The sequence below is a fragment of the Pagrus major genome, chromosome 1 (genome assembly GCF_040436345.1).
Source record: "Pagrus major chromosome 1, Pma_NU_1.0".
Lineage (NCBI taxonomy): Eukaryota > Metazoa > Chordata > Actinopteri > Spariformes > Sparidae > Pagrus > Pagrus major.
Window position 1 is genome coordinate 32,438,415 of NC_133215.1, and position 17,833 is coordinate 32,456,247.

General features: G+C 39.6%; 1 protein-coding gene across 1 annotated transcript; it reads left to right on the forward strand.

Moving 5' to 3' along the window:
* Positions 1-14,235: 14,235 nt before the first annotated feature.
* Positions 14,236-17,534, forward strand: LOC141003725 (keratin, type I cytoskeletal 19-like). The gene is made up of 6 exons (XM_073475168.1): positions 14,236-14,619; positions 15,393-15,475; positions 15,691-15,847; positions 16,778-16,942; positions 17,098-17,223; positions 17,310-17,534. The coding sequence occupies exons 1-6, from the start codon at positions 14,239-14,241 to the stop codon at positions 17,532-17,534; spliced, it is 1,137 nt and encodes a 378-aa protein (XP_073331269.1). The 5' UTR covers positions 14,236-14,238.
* The last annotated feature ends 299 nt before the right edge of the window (positions 17,535-17,833 follow it).

Genomic DNA, 17,833 nt, shown 5'->3' on the forward strand with positions numbered 1-17,833 from the left:
TACGTAACTTCTTGTACAGTAGCCATGATAGCTACAAATCACAGGCTAAAAGCTTAAGTGGCAAGTCAAAGTGTATGTGTGCGTCAAAAGATTGTGCCAGAAACTTGGTGACATAACGAACAGGAACATAGCAGGGGTAGCTGTTTAATCAGATGATGAATTAACGGCTAACAAGCTAGCAAGCTGAGACCATGCTGACACTCGTCAGTCAGAAAAGTTCACCAGAAAGCGAGCTAGATCTTTTCAGTAAGTAGGCTAGCTATGTCCGTTCAAACGGTTTATTAGTGTGGTATATTTGTGACATTGACCCATGTCTCATAACTGTCTGGAAATAAACCATTACTCTATTGTGGATTAGTTTATAATCCAGCACAGGAGGTTAAATAAAAGTGTTTGTTACAACACTAATCTATGAAAGCTTCTTCCATTTTAGACCCTCCAGCTCTCTTGTCTCAAAGGCGACAGGCAAGACAGTTTGCAACTGGTCAACAGTGCCAATTTGTGGTTCACCAAAGTTGAACCTGTCGCAAAAGATTTGTGGATGAGACCAATGGGCCTTAACAGTAGAGAAATTAGTCATAATAAGGTCAGAAAACTAACTCAGTGTCAGTTTCTCAACAATATGCATCTGAAGTTTGCTAACATTAGCTAGGATTAGCCTATTCACCATATGCTGCTGGCCCTACTCAACCAATCAAAACTGAAGCAGCAGAAAAATAAAAGTGTATTAAAACTACTAATAGTTTGTTTTATTGCTTATGCTTTAAACTTTTGATTTTGTTTGGAGTGGACTTTTCTAATCATATTACAAAAAATAAGCATTTTCTTTGTGAATGTAACTAAAATACATGATTTTTGTATGTTTTTCTGCTACTTTTGTAAATTTGCAAATACGTTGCAAACCAGAGGACTTACTTTTCTGTTGGGTGAACAAGCGTGCTTTGCCAATGGGCAGAATGTGGTGATTATTAGTACAGACAACTGAGTGTGCACTTCTATCTGCTCCAAACACTGTACAAATATTGTCTCTGTCTCAACTTGGGTATTCTCTGCAGAGAAACAACAGAGGAGGAGCAGCCAGCTCACTTTCTTATGTGGTTTTACTTTTTTGTGGCTTTCATCCATCTGTATGTTTAGAAGGAGAGAGACAGAGATGAATTGATAGAGAGAGGAAGAGTGAGCGATTAAGAGGAAGCAGGAAGAAATCTCCACTAAGAGCAGAGAAATGTGTGGGAGGAAAAATGTTGATGCAATTTAAATAGTTAAACACACACATACACACACAAAGCATGCTGACAAACCCAGTGTCAGACAGGACTGTCAGGACACTTACCTTCATCACACTCCCACACCCTCCGTTGGTTGATGATGACTCCAATAAATAATGCTAGTCCAAATCCGGGAAAAACAAAACCTGTCAGGGCGTAGCCGGCAGATCTGTTGTGAGCGTCTGGGACAGATGATTTCAGCTGTGACTACAAACAGTGAATGCCACCAAGCCTGTTTTTAGATGTCCTGTTCCTCCCACATATATCTAAGAAATAGCCTACGTCGCACGGATCACAGGAGTGTTGGTCAGAGGTATCATGTAACTGAGGGCTACAGAGAGAAGCCGGTATTGACTTGTTGAGGCTTCAGAGGTGGACACTGCCTATAGGAGAATGACAACAAACCAAGTCTGCTGAGATTACGGGTTTAACACTTAGCGGCTCCCTCATGTACCTGAGCCCCGCGACTTTACATTCCTCTGCCCTAGTTCCCCTCAGGAGTTGTCGCTTAGGATCTCTTTGATTGTTTCTCATGTGATCCTCTGTACAAGGAACCATTTATTAAAGGTGAAAAGGAACACCTGTTATCAAAACATTAAATAGCTTTGATCTATTCTCTGACGATTATTAAAAACTCCATGCCAGGAGGTTTTCATCTGTACATGATTATTAAGCAAGCCACTTATGTTGAATTGGAAGGTATTGTGGTTTAAATCCGAAACCACAGAAGGGATAATCTCCACATAAACCCTTTAACAGACCGCTTTAGGGGCCATGCTAAGCTAAAGCATGTTTCATGTGCTTTTACTTGCTGTCTAGACTTATTTTTGTGTGAGACAGTAATAGCAATAACAATAGGTCTTCAGTATACTCTACCTGCAACCCTCGGGACTCATTTCTACCTGTCAAGAACTCATTCAAGCACCCATTATTTATGATTCAACTAAAAATAATCACTATAAACACTTTACCTTTCAAAGGCGTACTAATGAATATCTTCAACAGTGTGTCAAATGTGTAATGTTAAAGGGGTCACTTGTACTGACAAAAGTGACAGGAAATGGTCAGCCAACTTTGCAGTTTCTTTATATGGACAGTTTTAACTTTTTTCAGCTCATTGTTTTGGTTTTCCCTCAGCTCAATCTCTTGTACGCTACTTGGCCAGCACCAAATGGCAGGCATCATAATGGAACTGAACTTAATTGGCATATGCAAAAACTTTAAACACAAAAATGAAAATGCACGGTATGTAATTTCTGCCTCTTACGGTTTGTCAAGTAAAACAAAACAAAATATGTTAGTTGCGTGGTGTCATGGAAGTTGTTGTCTTCATTGTTAAACAAGCACCATTGCTGCACCAATGGTTTGATCTGGGCCCCTTAGACCAGTTTAATTAAAGAAATGGTTTGGTGTGGTCGAACTTGACTCAAACATCTTAGAGATTAACTGGAATGCATACTGACAACCAGGCCTTATTGCCCAACTTCAGTGGTTGCCCTCATTCATAATCACATATGGGTGTAATATTTGGGTGTCCACATACTATTTGCCATGTAGTGTGTCTCTGTAGGTAGTGTTACCTAGGAATGTAATGTTAGGTAGGAATGTAACTTGAGTTTTTGCATTATAACCAAAGGCAGACCTCAATTTCCATCTGAAGGGAGCTTTTCATCACTTGTGCCTGAGCCAAACAGTTACCTCACAGACACATTCCGAGAATCAGTGGGCTCATCCTTGCTCAGACCAGACAGTATCAGAACCAGAATGTGCACATTTTCAGCCAAAGCTTTTTCCCATACCTTTTAAATTCCACCAAAACCCTCTACACCTTTGACTTGAATGCTGATCGTACCATTGATGACAAACAATGACTACCGCATTAATTGACTACCAGACACAAAGCATTCCATACCTTTCATAGTTCATAGTCTGGAAGGCAAAAGTGACGTACCCATGAAAGGAATAACTGGAGGTTATTTAGTACAATACAATGAAGGGAAAGGCTCAGTTCTTCTGACACACATGCACAGACCAAGCAGGGTGGCTTATCTTGATTGACTGGGAAAGTTGGCTACACACCGAGAAGAGAATTCATTAGATAACTGCATCATGACTGCTGCTTTGTGCCATCTCACTCTGGTTCTTAAACTGTTTTAACCCAATAATGAGGGACCGAAGCAGAAAAAGGAATAAGGAAAGTTAATTTACAGTTACTTCATACATTAGGGAACATCAAGGCAGTTTGACTGGTAATGAAGCAGTCTCAATTTAAGATTAATCCTCTATATGACACACGCAAGGAACTAACCATCAGTGAGAAGGCCGACTTCTTCTGTATAAGGACAGATTCCGACTTATCCAGGTTGGTAATAAAACAAAGTTTACTTTGTTTCACTATCATATTTTGTCCACAGAGACCGCCAGAATCAACAAAACATGACAATTCCTTGTAGTAGCTGGATATCAGTTAAATAAAATGTTATTTATGAAGATTGTATTTATTTTTAAAATTTTTGTTAAAAAGCATATTCTGTGATTTTGTTGGCCTGTTGTGTTATGTGACATCTATTGCATGTCTGTCATTCCTGGAAGAGGGATACCTCCTCTGTGACTCCTCCTGATGTTTCTTCTATGGTCCAAATCAATGACAGAGGGTGTCAGACTCTAAACATAAATTAAATTGGACTATAAAGATAGAATTGACTTGGTATTTATCTATAACTGTGAATTAACTTAACTGATGATGTACACAGTTTGCACTAATCACATAAAGTCACAGTGACTTCATCATTTGTTAATATTGGTATTCATGATACACCCTGCATTAATTCAAGCAGTAAACCCTTTTGAGTAATGTATTCGTTGAGCATTACTTAAGTCTATAATTTGTACCCTTATTATAAATCCAACAACAAGCAACAGAAAAACGATGCATCCATGACCTAAAAGTCTGAGTATTTCCCTCAGGCTGTAAAGGATAATCTAAGCTGATTTTAAATGTAGATTCACATTTGTGCAAACTGCTGGTTTTATTAGATTAACAACCTGAGGGAACTCTAAAACAATTACATCAAAGTCGGTATCACTGGATTTTGCATTCAAACAAAAAAGAAGCACCGTGACAGCGCCTGAAAAACTATTATCCTCGTCATTTAGCACAGCACCTCAGGGTTACATAGTATTTGCTTCTCAGAAAACTATTACACTAGGAGTGCCGCACTTAGCTGTCATCCAGCTTTATCTGGAAAAAGGATGGGCAAATAGTTCAGACAATCAAACAAGTCAGGGCCGTGTACAGTGATACCGGCAGTTAGTGGGGTCAGCAGAGGGACGGGTGTGGGTATGTCAAGTAAGGTGACGGGCAAACAGAGGAGAGGCACGTCTTTGTTTGCTCTAACCTTTAAAACGTGTGATAATGTTACAACATGATGACCCAAACTAATACGTCAGAACAGCCTGCCATGTATGCTGGATTTAAGCTCTTGCTCTTCAATATGATGAATCATAATCCATTTTATATCTGTAGTTTAACCAGTTTTAAGCAAAAGGAATGACTAAAGAAGTGATTTCTTGTAAGATAACACATTGTTTGAATAAACAAAATGAGCTAAATAAATCTGCCCTGGACCCAATGTCAAATATTTCCGAAGCTTCTTTAACTATTTTACTATAAGCATTCCGACCTCACTGAGGTTTCATCAGGTAATGTTTATGTTAATGACCTTAGCTTCGGTGATTTATGTCTTGTTTCCACACAGTTTTGTTTTGTGTCTGTAATTATGGACAGCCCTGGTGTTCAACACAACAAAATGAATTTCTTTATGGAGGAGGTTATGTTTTCACCCGTGTCCGTTTGTTGGTCAAATTGTACTTAGTAATAGATTCCATGTACCTAAATACACCTATTTTTTTCATCAAGATACGGGCATTATTCCTTGGGAAATCACAGAACCTTGTCGATATCTAGAGGATCCACCATCCCATAGAGAAAGAATACACCTTCTTTTCACAAGCCCGTAACACAAATACAAGGATTGACTACTTTTTAATTGACTCTAAATGAACAGCAGCAACCACCTCATCAAAATATCACAATATTTTAATCTCAGACCACAGCCCTGTTACTATAGGTATTGATATTGGGTTGGAAAAAGCCCCACTACAATTTGTGGTATAACTCAAACCTCTTCAACGATAAAGTATTCTTTGAAAAATGCTCAGCCTCAATAAAGGAGTATTTAGCTTCTAATGATACTGGGGATGTTTCAGATTCAATTTTGTGAGAAACCCTCAAGGTGGTAATAAGAGGTTTTGTCATATCATATGAAGCCACACAAAAAAAACAAAAGAGATTGAGATTATCAGAAATAGATCAGCAAATTGCTTTGCTTGACAAACAATATAGAGGCACCATCTCCTCCTGCACTTATAACAGTATTCTTTCTCAGAATATTAGCACTTTACTTCTGAATGTGAGACACAAACAGTTTTATCTGGGAGAGAAGCCTGGCCCCTGCTCTCACGTCAGCTGAGAGGTGCACAAGCCAGCAGAGCTATTCATAAAATTAAGCTATCTCTGAGCTCTATTATTACAGACCCTGTTAAAATAAATGATTGCCTCAAGAAATATTATGAAAAACTGTATACATCCCAATGTCCTGCAATAGAAGGTCATATTTTCCCATTTCTGCGCTCTCTTCCACTTCCTAAACTAGTTTCCAATGCGCAAACGGACCTTATTGCTGAAATTTCATTACAGGAGGTCCTCATTGCGAATTTCCAAGTGGAAAGGCAGCTGGCCCCGGTAAAGAATTCTACAAAGCATATGCTGATGATGTGGCCCCTCTATTACTGAGAGCGTTTAATGAGTCAATTAAAAAAAAAAAGTTGCCAGAGTCTCTATACACTGCAAATATCGCTTTAATTTTGAAAAAAGACAAAGACGAGACTGACCCATCATCATATTGGCCCATTGCCCTTCTTGGCAATGACCTAAAGGTGTTTACCAAAATTCTTGCTAACAGATTAAACAAACATATATCAACTATCATACACAAGACCAGGTGGGCTTCATTCCCAGAAGATTTTCCTTTTTCAACCTCCTTTGATTAATCAATATTGTATACAATAAACAAAACAAATCAAAATATGCAGTCCTTGCATTTGATGCACACAAGGCATTTGATCAGGTGGAGTGGAAGTATATGCTATTAACCATCAGAGAATTTGGTCTGGATGAAAATTTTGGTTCTTGGGTAGAGATGCTTTACGCCCACCCTATTGGCCCAGTCCTTACCAACTCTGACAGTTCTCGTCCTTTTAACCTACACCGTAGTTTTCGGCAAGGCTGCCCTCTGAGCCCTCTGCTGCTTGCTCTGTGCATAGAACCCCTAGCAGTAAGCAGAAATTACCCTAAAATTATTCCTATACATCTAGGAAAAATGGGTCATTACATATCGCTATATGCTGACGATATAATGTTGTTTCTGTCGCAGCCTGAGAAATCTGTTCTGCCATTGCTAGACCTTAGTAAAAGCTTTGGAAAGCTATCAGGATATACCATATACAGGCAAAAATGTGAATTAATGGCTCTGAGCGAGGATATAGATCCTGAATTTCTCAGCAGTCATCCAGTCAGAGTTACTAATCACATAAAGTATCTGGGAACTACAGTCCCCAAACAATCGGACCTGCTTTATAAATTGAACTACAGAGTTATGATTGATAAACTTATAAGTGATATTGAATATTGGCGAACACTCCCCCTGTCTATGATTGGCTGAATTAATGCTATAAAAAATGTTTTATTAGGTTTTTGTATTTATTTCAAAACATACCCATTTTTCTACCTTAAGTATTTTTTAAAACACTGGTTTCAGTTATTATGCCTTTTGACTGGGGATACAAAATACATCGTATGAATAAGAAACATCTTTGTAAACCAAAAGAAATAGGAGGGCTGGCTCTGCCTGTGTTCCAACATTATTACTGGGCAGCTAATGCTCAAGCACTTACATATGCACACCCTGAAGAGCCTAAAGACACTATCCTATCATGGTTGGCTATAGAACAAGACATTAGCAACACTTCTCTCCCAGTGCTACTCTGGACCTTTTAAAGGGACTGGCTTTATGGTTAAAAGATCATTACAGGTATGGTACCAAAATAAAAGTTCATTCAAATTTTCAAACACTGTTAAAATCATGCATTTCCTCCTTCACAATTATATGCTAGTTTCTCAACCTGGAATGGGAAAGGACAGGTTTTTGTGAAAGATCTGTATATTGATAATGTATTTTCTGCATTTATTCGACTTTGAGGTTAAGAACTATGTCAGAGGAAATGTTCCACATTTTGTAGCTTATAACTCTCCTGATGAACTTGTGTCTCTCTTAACAAAGAAACCTGATACCAAAAAAATTGTGTCTATTTGTAAATGTGTCTGAAGCTCAGTTTGTTCCATGTACACAACACCCTCTACTCATCCTCATCACCACTCTGTATTAAATGTAAGCAATCTGATGGAACACTGGCTCATATGTTTTGGTTTTCCATCAAACTTCGAAAGTTCTGGCCAGACGTTTTTCAGTGCTGTTCTGATGTTTATGGGCATGATCTCCCCTCTAATTTGTCAATCCAGTATGGAATGGTTGTTGCAAAGAAAATCATCCTTAATGTCTGGAACAAAGAGATATCCAATGTTTTTAAGCCTGACTTACAGAGTTCCTAGTATTCCATGTATGGAGAATATTTGATATGAGATGTCAGGAAAAGCAAATAGATTCAAACAGATATGACAGCCCTTTCTTGATTATATGACAGTAATGAGGGGACCCTCATGACACCTCATTTTACGGTCTTTTACCTACAGTTACCTGACAGTTATTCCTTTATACTTTTCCAGACAAATTGTAATGTTATTTGCGGATGACCATAGAAACCTTTGTTGTAGAGTACAGTAATAATAATAATAATAATTATTTTCTTTTGTCATTTTTTTTTGTTTGTTTGTTCATTTTTTCTACCTTGTTTTTGGGGAGGAGAGTGGGAAGAAAGGGATAACATTTCTGTTCAACAATTGTCTTAAAGTCTTACCTTTCTATATATAAAAGATTACAGAGGATCCCATAGGAATGAATGGACTTCCTGGCTCTTGAGTGTTTTTCATTTTAGTCCTCACCATTTTACCACCCGTCATACTTCCAGATGACTTGCATACGTACACAAAGTAACAGTATTAGGCAGAAGGCCTGAGGTTGCAGTACGTTCAAGTAGGACAGTTTAGTGTAGGGACACAGGGGTTCATTAAAACTTGTTGCATTCAAAACTTGCAACATTGGCAGCTGGGTGGTCAACTCACCACTAAATAAGCCCAAGCAGTGGTTTAGACAAGTTTCTGAAGGTAGCCATCAGAGGAGATAACTTGACAAAATGGACAAACCCTAAAGTTAAATTTGCTCAGACTGTAAATGTGATCTCAGGGTTTTATTCCACAACTTGACCTCAAATCCCTGTTTAAGCTGCAGTGTTGATCCTACATTTGTTTAAACTTCCATGTGATTATAACCCTTGTCTGAGCTTTCCATTGTCAGTGTAGCCCTAATAAAAACTTCATGTCACTCTACTTAGTTTAAACACTGTCATTTATGTCTAGTTTGAATCAGCATTAACTGATTTTGGTCACTTGGGGACAGCACAAGAGGCAATGATATCCCAGGGTGGGTGATAACACTGTTGTGATCATTTTGGCAAGTGAAACAGTCAGTGTGATCATTGTACACATATAAATACTGCGGTGCCACTCATGCGTAATGATGTAAGGACTGCGTGGACTGTGTCTTGTATAAGCAGCTAAGAGAGACAGGGAAGGTCAGATTTTTCACATCATGTTACAATCGGCTCACATATGGTCAATAAAAACAGTGATTTATACATTTAAAGTGCTACAAATTGTTACATAGAGCACCTTTAAATCATACCAGTCTCTGTAATTATAAGGTAATCAGACAGCAATGTTGATCAATATTGTGATTTCTATGTTAGAGTTGTTACAGTAAAGAAATATGGTTTGGTTACTTTTCTGTACCATATGTAGTCATTTATTGATATGACTATCAATGGTTTAATGCCATGTTGCTTTTTTATTCATAGTGCATACATACTGTTTTGTTTCTTACTGTTTCTGATAGCACAGCGGACGATATATAGTATACAGGATGAGAGAGGGGGGATTATATGTCCCACAGGTTGGATTTGAACCCTGGGCCACTGCAGTGAGGACACATCATCTGTAATGTAAATGGGGTGCACGCTTTACCAACTGAGCTACTGGGGCACCCCTTTGACATTACTTCAATCTCTTTTGTCAGTTTAACTCTAGTTTAAGCCTCTGTGTTGTTAAGCATTCGCCTATTGTCTGATCATTTTTTGAAATTATTTACATGTCAGTACTTCTATCAGTTCCCAAAAAATGCTTTGGGTGCAAAATACTAAGTCGATGCTTCCCACAGCGGACCGGATTTGGTTCAGGGCCAGGCTCTCTGCTGACTGTCATCCCCTCTCTCTCCCATGGCTTCCCTCTCCAGCTGTCACTATCTAAATAAAGTAGAAACGTCAACAAAATCTTTTTTTTTTTTTTTTTTTTTTTTAAAGGAATGGTTATAGAGAAATTTCTCATGTACTGTCAGCACAGTAAAAGGTAGCCACATGTGGGCAACAGACGATAGTGTGCACTGGTAATTAGTAATAATTTGATGTTTGCAGTTATGAGAACAAACATGTTTCATGGGAATTGGAGCTTGTTCAGTTTCTTACTGATTGGCTGCTACTATTAAAAATAAAACATAGCGCTGTTCATGCCGGCCTCTTTTATCAAGAGTATACCACTTTTGCTGCCAACATCAACTTTTACCTGCACTTCAACACATTTTGCTCAGTCAGCAGATAGGCATTATCGTGGTAGCAGACAGAAAGTGAAAGATTCATAAACATTTGGAGTGTAACAGTTTATTTGGGAGCACCAAAACAATGAAGCAGTCATTTTTCCTGGAACATCCCAATACAACCCACTCCTGTGTGAACAGACAACATGCTTGGGTTTTTTGTGAATCACTTCCACAATACACATGTTGTGTGTTGAGGTACCTTGAATTAAAACATGCTGACAGACTGGTCAACACAGACCTGCCTGGATGTCATTCATCCACAAAAAGGCATGAAATTATTATTTGTAATAGAATAGCAGAATGGTTTTGTTGAAGAAGCACTGAAACTTTTTGAAAGTGTATTTTAAGATGAAAAGGTCAGTAAATTGCACGATTTAATTATAGCAAAAATAAAAATGACTGTAAATAGAAGCATATATCATTTTGATGTGGCAAGAGACATTCTCAATTATCAGGAGCAGTGTGCTGAGAGATGATCTCAAGAAATTATTGTTTGTTTGTATGTTTCTATGTTGGTAGAACGTTAAACACCTTCCTGTCAACACACTGCTAGTAATTAAATCTATGAAAACATTGATCTAATCGCAGTATAACCATTGCACACAAAGCCACTGAATGAGAGAAGCTCAGGTAACTGCTCTGCCCATTACTTTTAACATAAGATAAACCTTTATTGATCCCAAATAAAGGGTTATCTTATCACCTAAATTGTGGCAGACCCCTCACCTCCTTGGTCCTCCACATGCAAGCATAAACTTAAAAAAGGTCAACTTGCTGATCCAACTTTTGACATCAAACTTGTGGAGACATAAAGTTGAGAGTATACACATGTGCAATAGCTTACGCAACATTAGCAGCAGCCTGAGGCAGGTAAACACTGGAACAAATATGTTTTCTGAGCAGTTAACTGTGTGGGCTCTTTTTCGTCTACACCTACAATGATAAGATCACATAAAATTAATCAAAGCAAAGTTTAAACCAGACAGCTCAATGGCAAGTCTTCAAATACCTGGCAGCACAGGGTCATATGTAAACAGTTTTATATGCAAATGTGGGAGAATATTTGTCTGTGTGAACAAAGAACGATTGTGTGACTTCCTTCTTCTGTCAAGCAATGTGTAAGAAGGATATATAGCTCACAGGGATCACATTTCATTAGGCCCAGTCTGCCTTTTCACTTGTTCACACATAACAGCTGAGGTAGATGCTTAACTTTATTTTAGCCCAGGTTTTGGCTGTGTTTTTAACACTCCAGGGATGCCAGTGTTGGTCAGTCCAGTACTTAAGTTCAGGCTGAAATTTGTCAACAACTATTAATTGTATTGCCATTGAATTTTGTAAAGACATTCATGGTCCCCAGATGGTGAAGCCTGCTCACTTCGGTGATCCCTTGACTTTTTGTCTTGTTTTAGGCTACCATTAAGTCCAAACAGTTGTCTGTCCAATACTTTGCTAATTCTGAAATGTTACCATTCTTACACACTTACAGTTTTTGCCTAATGCTTAAACACTAAAAGTGGTTGCTATGCCCAAAGCATCACAACCTCTAACTTTGGTGACCATGCCCTAAACAAAAGCACCAACCCTGCAAACACAATATATGCTTTGCACTGTGTTTGAAATTCTCCAACACACTCCTTGCAAAACACTACACACTACACACAACACACATTGTTCAAAAAAGAAATCTCATGCAATCATTGGGAAAACACATCTATCTAAAATACAAAACACAACTAAAATTGGAAAAGCACACAGACTCACACACATGAAAACATTTAAAATCTAATTGTAGATCAATCAGTCTAAACCATAGCACTACAAATACACCTGATGTGAGCTCAGCTCGTTTGTGCCAACTGTGGAAACATGGAGGCAGAAAGAGGAAGAGGGAGAGTAAGAGCAGTAGCAGGACGAGGAAGAGGACGAAGAAGGGGAGCAGGCAACAGAAGGAGACAAATATCTGATGACATGAGGGCCACTTTGGTGGACCATGTAATAAATCATGGCCTTACAATGAGGGAGGCTGGGCAGAGAGTCCAGCCAAACCTAAGTCGCTACTCAGTTGCCTCAATTATTAGAACTTTCAGACTGGAAAACAGGTATGTTTTGAAGTTTCCACACTAAACTGTACCAAAGAAATTACAGTATTGCACACTGTTCAAACGCACAGTACAATACATTGCTGTATTACTGTAGGTCTATGGGTCTAAAGTACAAAATGTATGATGTTTCATTTTCTACTGAACTGCCAGACGACCTGCACAGAGTGGAAGGCAGATTATGTTCAGTGATGAACAGGAGGTGGCCATAGTTAACATTGTTTTGGCAAATAACGAAATCCGGCTTCATGAATTGAGAGAGCAGATCAACGCAGATCAAATAACCTTCGCTGACATCAACATATGACATATGTCAGCATATCTACACTCTCCCGCATCCTTAAAAGGCACAACATTTCACTGAAGCAGTATAGAGTTCCATTCGAGAGGAACAGTGCGAGAGTCAAAGACCCGTCATGACTATGTGCAAGTAACCCCGCCCCCCCCTTTTTTTTTACTTTTGCAAAAACCTGAAAAACAAAAAAAAATTCTGAAGCGTTTCCATTTTGTTTTCATGGCTCTAGATCAACTGTAGTGGATCAATCTTTCACAAAAAAAAATCTGTATGAGTCTTTTAAAGTCAAAAACCATCCAAAGTACTAAATACAGCTGTGTTTTGCATAAAGCACATCTGTGTGTTGTTGCTGCTAGGAAAGAGTAATTCAAAGGTGCATGTGTCTAACGTTTTGATGCTAAAAACAGTTTTGAAATGGGATTGTTAGGTTTTGTTTCAAGAGTTTCATTTTGTCGTATAAGTTAGGAGTTTATCTTCATGTGCTGTGTCTTACTCGGTCTGTGTGTTAAGTTATGACACAGTGAGCCAAAGTCTGCCACATGTGTGTAAGCATTCGGCAAAAACTGTAACTAAGATGGTGAGAACGGTCAACATTATACCTGCCGAACATGTGCATATTAGCGTTGTGATTATGGTAGCCTCGCTTACAGCCTCTCATAGATACTGAATTGTCATTGACTGAATGATTTCAAAATGAATCACTGACTTAGTTTCAGTGATGAAATGTAAGTGAATACATTTAGCCTATCAAGTAGCCTCCTGTAAGTACACTTTTAAGGTACTTGTACCATACATACATACTACTTTGTACTTCAACTTCATTAGTTTTTACTCCACTATATTTATGTGACAACTTTAGTTACTAGTTACTGTCGATATTACATGCTGTATCAGAGCCAAAATAGCACATTTTAAATTCATTTAAAATGGGAGAAAAAACACTGATCCCCATCAAAAAAATGCCGAATATTCAATCTCTAGACAGTAGCTTACAACACTGCTTAGTTTAATATTTTGGGACAAGTTTCGGTTTTAACAACAATGCTGCAATTTAGTTACAGCTAATTGAATACTAATGAGCTAACAGCTCCATTTCTTAAAATTCACCTCAAACATCACTAATAACTTTATGCTAGGCTATATTCTGTTGGTCACTTTTTTATCTAATAGTAGACTAATTATTGGCCAAAAGTACAAACTAATTCACACAGTGTTCCTTTTTATTTATGATAAAATCTAACTGTTTAAGGCTGAAGTAAGTTAGCCACAGACTGCCATTAAGTATTATTAATCCTCCACTTCCGCCTATGACAGGCTATCAGACACGCTTGATTAAAAGTGACAAGTTGAAATGAAGCATGTCCCACACGCCCAGCTCTGCTCAAAGAAACATGACAGCCGTTAGGCTTTATATCAGTAAACTGCGGCAAACCTGAAAGCCGAGCCACCACACCCTGCCGGTCACATGTGATGCTGGAGAGCATCTTACCTGTTGGGCCGCTCCCACTCCCGGGGAGGACGCTATAAAAGCACCCTGCGGTCCGCCTCGGCGTTATCTCCCTAGCATCACTCCTTGGGGTTTGACAAGTTGAAGTGAAAGGTGCACCTGAGTCAGAACTGAAGTCAACATGTACCGTCCTACGAAGTCCTCTGTGTCCCTGTCCTCTGTGCAGACAGTGACCGGCAACAGGCGGGGGGGCTCGAGCGTCTACGGCGGTGCAGGTGGTAGAAACGTCCAGGTGTCCTACGCCTCCAACGGCCTTGGCAGTATGGCAGGCTCGCTGTATGGTGACGGAGGAACCAGCAGCAGCATGTCCGTTTCAGGCAACGAGAAAGTGACCATGCAGAACCTCAACGACCGACTGGCCTCATATCTGGACAAGGTGCGCTCCCTGGAGGCCGCCAATGCGACGCTGGAGCGTCAGATCCGTGAGTGGTACGACAAGCAGACCCCCACCGTCAGAGACTACAGCAAGTTCCTGGCGATCATCGAGGACCTGCACAGAAAGGTAAACTCTACCCACAGTTATAGGAACGTGAACCACTATTTCTTATATATTTAATTCATTTTTAACAGCAAAATCATCTTAAAAGTGGATTAAGTTATTTGGTGCTTTTTTTTCCCGTCCCTGAACATCTCCTGCACTCATTGCTCTAATTACCATGTACGTTATTAAAGATTACCCGGGTTAAACTAATATGAAGTTATCATAAAAAGGGATATAGTAATAATTAAAAAGAAACGACCCAAAGCAACAATTTAATAGAAATCCATAATGTTTATCATGTTAAAATGTCAGGCTTCAACAGTATCACTTGAGACAGTGCACCATGAAGGTGGGAGAACCAGGTTTATTAACTTTTTATACTTATTTCCTGCCATAATGAGTCCTCATTTACATATTGTGTGCTGACTCACTCAGTCAACAGTGAGCCAACAATTAGTGTTAATTCTGAGTTATAAAATATCAGGAACAACATTTAGGACATGTGCGAGTTAAAGGCTGAAAGAACAAGTTAGTTTGAGCACTGGACTTAAAAACTAAAGCTTCTTTTTTTTCTACCCACATGCACTGCCATGACAGACGCTTAACACATGTAATAATCGTCTGATGCATCAGATTTCAAGCAATTACAGTCAAAAGCAAGTCATGCGCTAAGGAAAATCAACATAACCCTGCCAGCCCACATTCTAAATACTGAATCACTAACACACCTTTGTTGTTGTACTATATGTGGATAAGGACCCAGTGATAATGCACTCTTCTTCTGTTTATTTTAGATCAGTGTTGCCACACAGGACAATGCCAGGCTGATGCTGCAGATTGACAATGCCAGACTGGCAGCAGAGGACTTCAGAATCAAGTGAGTGCAGAGGTTACATCAGAATTTTAACATGACGTCACATATTTGTTCAGTTCCAGACCACAGTGTGTGCACATTCTCAGGGGTGTACTGATCAACAGTGTGAACTGGTGTAACTGGTTTGGCTGGAGCGCCGCTGTGTCTGTTTTTTTGTTGGTGGTAACATCATTTGAGCTGGTGCAGCAACATGACCCTCGGTGCTTCTTTGTTAACAGGTTTGAGAATGAGCTGGCAGTGCGCATGTCAGTGGAGGGGGACATCGGCGGACTGCGCAAGGTCCTGGATGACCTGACCACAACCCGATCTGACCTGGAGATGCAGGTGGAGGGTCTGAAGGAGGAGCTGGTCTACCTGAAGAAAAACCATGCCGAGGTGAGAGCATCACACCATCTCTGTGACATCCTCAGTATCTTCATGGTTACGGATGACTGCACTGGGAAAAAAAACATAAATCTTGTGCTGTGGATAGATCGTTTCTTGATATGACCTGGAGGTAACATAAATGATTAATTCCATTTTAACTATTTGCCAGAAGCCTCTTATGAACTGTTATCTTTTGCTTGAACAAACAACAGGTAATGTTTGGATTGCGCCATGCCTTGAAGTTGTGTACCTCATGGTAGGCGCTGTAAGTGGCCCCAGGCTGTTGCCAGAAAACACTCATTGGAGATGATCTGATAACGAGACATCTCAGATGACAAATCCTTTTTATTATGGTCTGTCTGTTTACTTAGTGAGATGCTGAAAAAGCTCATTTAATGATTAAAATTCATCCCACAGACAATCAACTATCTTTCTCCAGAATGTTACATTATGTTGCTTTAAATAAGGGCTTTTCATTGATATGTTAATTGGAGTGAGCCCTTATTTAAACTTTATTTTATTATTATTATATTGAATTTAACTTTTGTTAAATAGCGGCCACTGTGGCCAAAAGGGGAAAGTACAAGAATTCTAAAACGTAGTGTAACAGCAGCACAAGTAGCCTAGATTCAGTGAAGTGAATATTCTGTATTATCAATTACACAATATCTATCCATCAAAAGTTTGCTTACGTTAGCTAACGTTAGCCACCATAAGCTACTGGTCATACCAAGTCAGGCTATTGCAGCAGGACCCTTGAGTGTACTGAACTGAGTGAGGGTGTCTTTACTTGCTTATACGTAACATTCCTTTAATTTCAGGAATAATGTGTTTATTTGTCATTTTAACCAGTCGTCTTTTCATTCCTATTTTTGCTTGCCATGTGTTTGTTACGTTTGACCACCTAGCTGACCCTTGACTCTTTTGCCCCACCTGTAGGAGCTCGCAGCCATGCAATGCCAAGTTACTGCAGGGTCTGTCAACGTGGAGGTGGACGCCAAGTCTCAGGATAGCTTGTCCGTGATCATGGATGAGATCAGATCTCAGTATGAGGGCATCGCTGACAAGAACCGCCGCGACATGGAGGCCTGGTACAAGGTCAAGGTGAGGGGAACGAGACAGGACATGCCCATATCATCTCATCTAATGCCTGAATTAAAGTCAACATGAGTCCGATATCAGTACATCAATGTCAAGTGATTACCAAATAGCCTGAATAGCTCATTGACCATTCTCACGTCCAATTTTGTGTCTTCCAGTTTGACGACCTGAACAAGCAGGTGGCAACTAGCACAGAGACCCTCCAGACCTCCCGAAGTGACATCACCGAGCTCAAGAGGACCCTGCAGGCGCTTCAGATTGAGCTGCAGTCCCAGCTCAGCCTGGTAATTCAGACCCCACATGCACACATGCACATGTCCACAGTGGAAGACGCTGTTCTCATACATTCTGTGTTTTTTCTCCTGTACAGAAAGCTGCCTTGGAGGGCCAGCTGGGAGAGACAGAGTCCCGCTACAGCCTGCAGCTGAGCCAGCTCCAGGCCATGGTCAACTCCCTGGAGAGTGAGCTCAGCCAGGTGAGGGTGGACATCGAGAGGCAGGCCAGAGATTACCAGATTCTGCTGGACATCAAGACCAGGCTGGAGATGGAGATCGCTGAGTACAGGAGACTGCTGGACGGAGAAGATACAAAGTAAGGGAGTTCTTTCAGTGAGATGTTTGTCACAAAAAGTCCAACTTCATGTATGATTTATCTGTAGCTGTAGCCACCTCTCAAACTGAATCACCAAAAACAAATAGGGGGCAGCATATCACCAGAGCAACCACCAACGATTGCTAACTGAAGCTGCTGTAAGCTAGATATTTAGCGTACAGACATTAGAGTGGTATTAATCTTCTCATTAAACTCTTGGCAAGACTGTGTTTATTAACTTTTCATTTAACATTTATGTTATATAATTCTTGAATGCTTAAAAAATAACTTTTGTCTTTCTTC

Bases quoted from the DNA above. Each gene is read 5' to 3' on its own strand.
- LOC141003725 (XM_073475168.1), top strand. From the start codon at position 14,239: ATGTACCGTCCTACGAAGTCCTCTGTGTCCCTGTCCTCTGTGCAGACA. The intron at 14,620-15,392 runs GTAAACTCTACC...TGTTTATTTTAG, and splicing joins TCGAGGACCTGCACAGAAAG to ATCAGTGTTGCCACACAGGA. The intron at 15,848-16,777 runs GTGAGAGCATCA...CCCCACCTGTAG, and splicing joins TGAAGAAAAACCATGCCGAG to GAGCTCGCAGCCATGCAATG.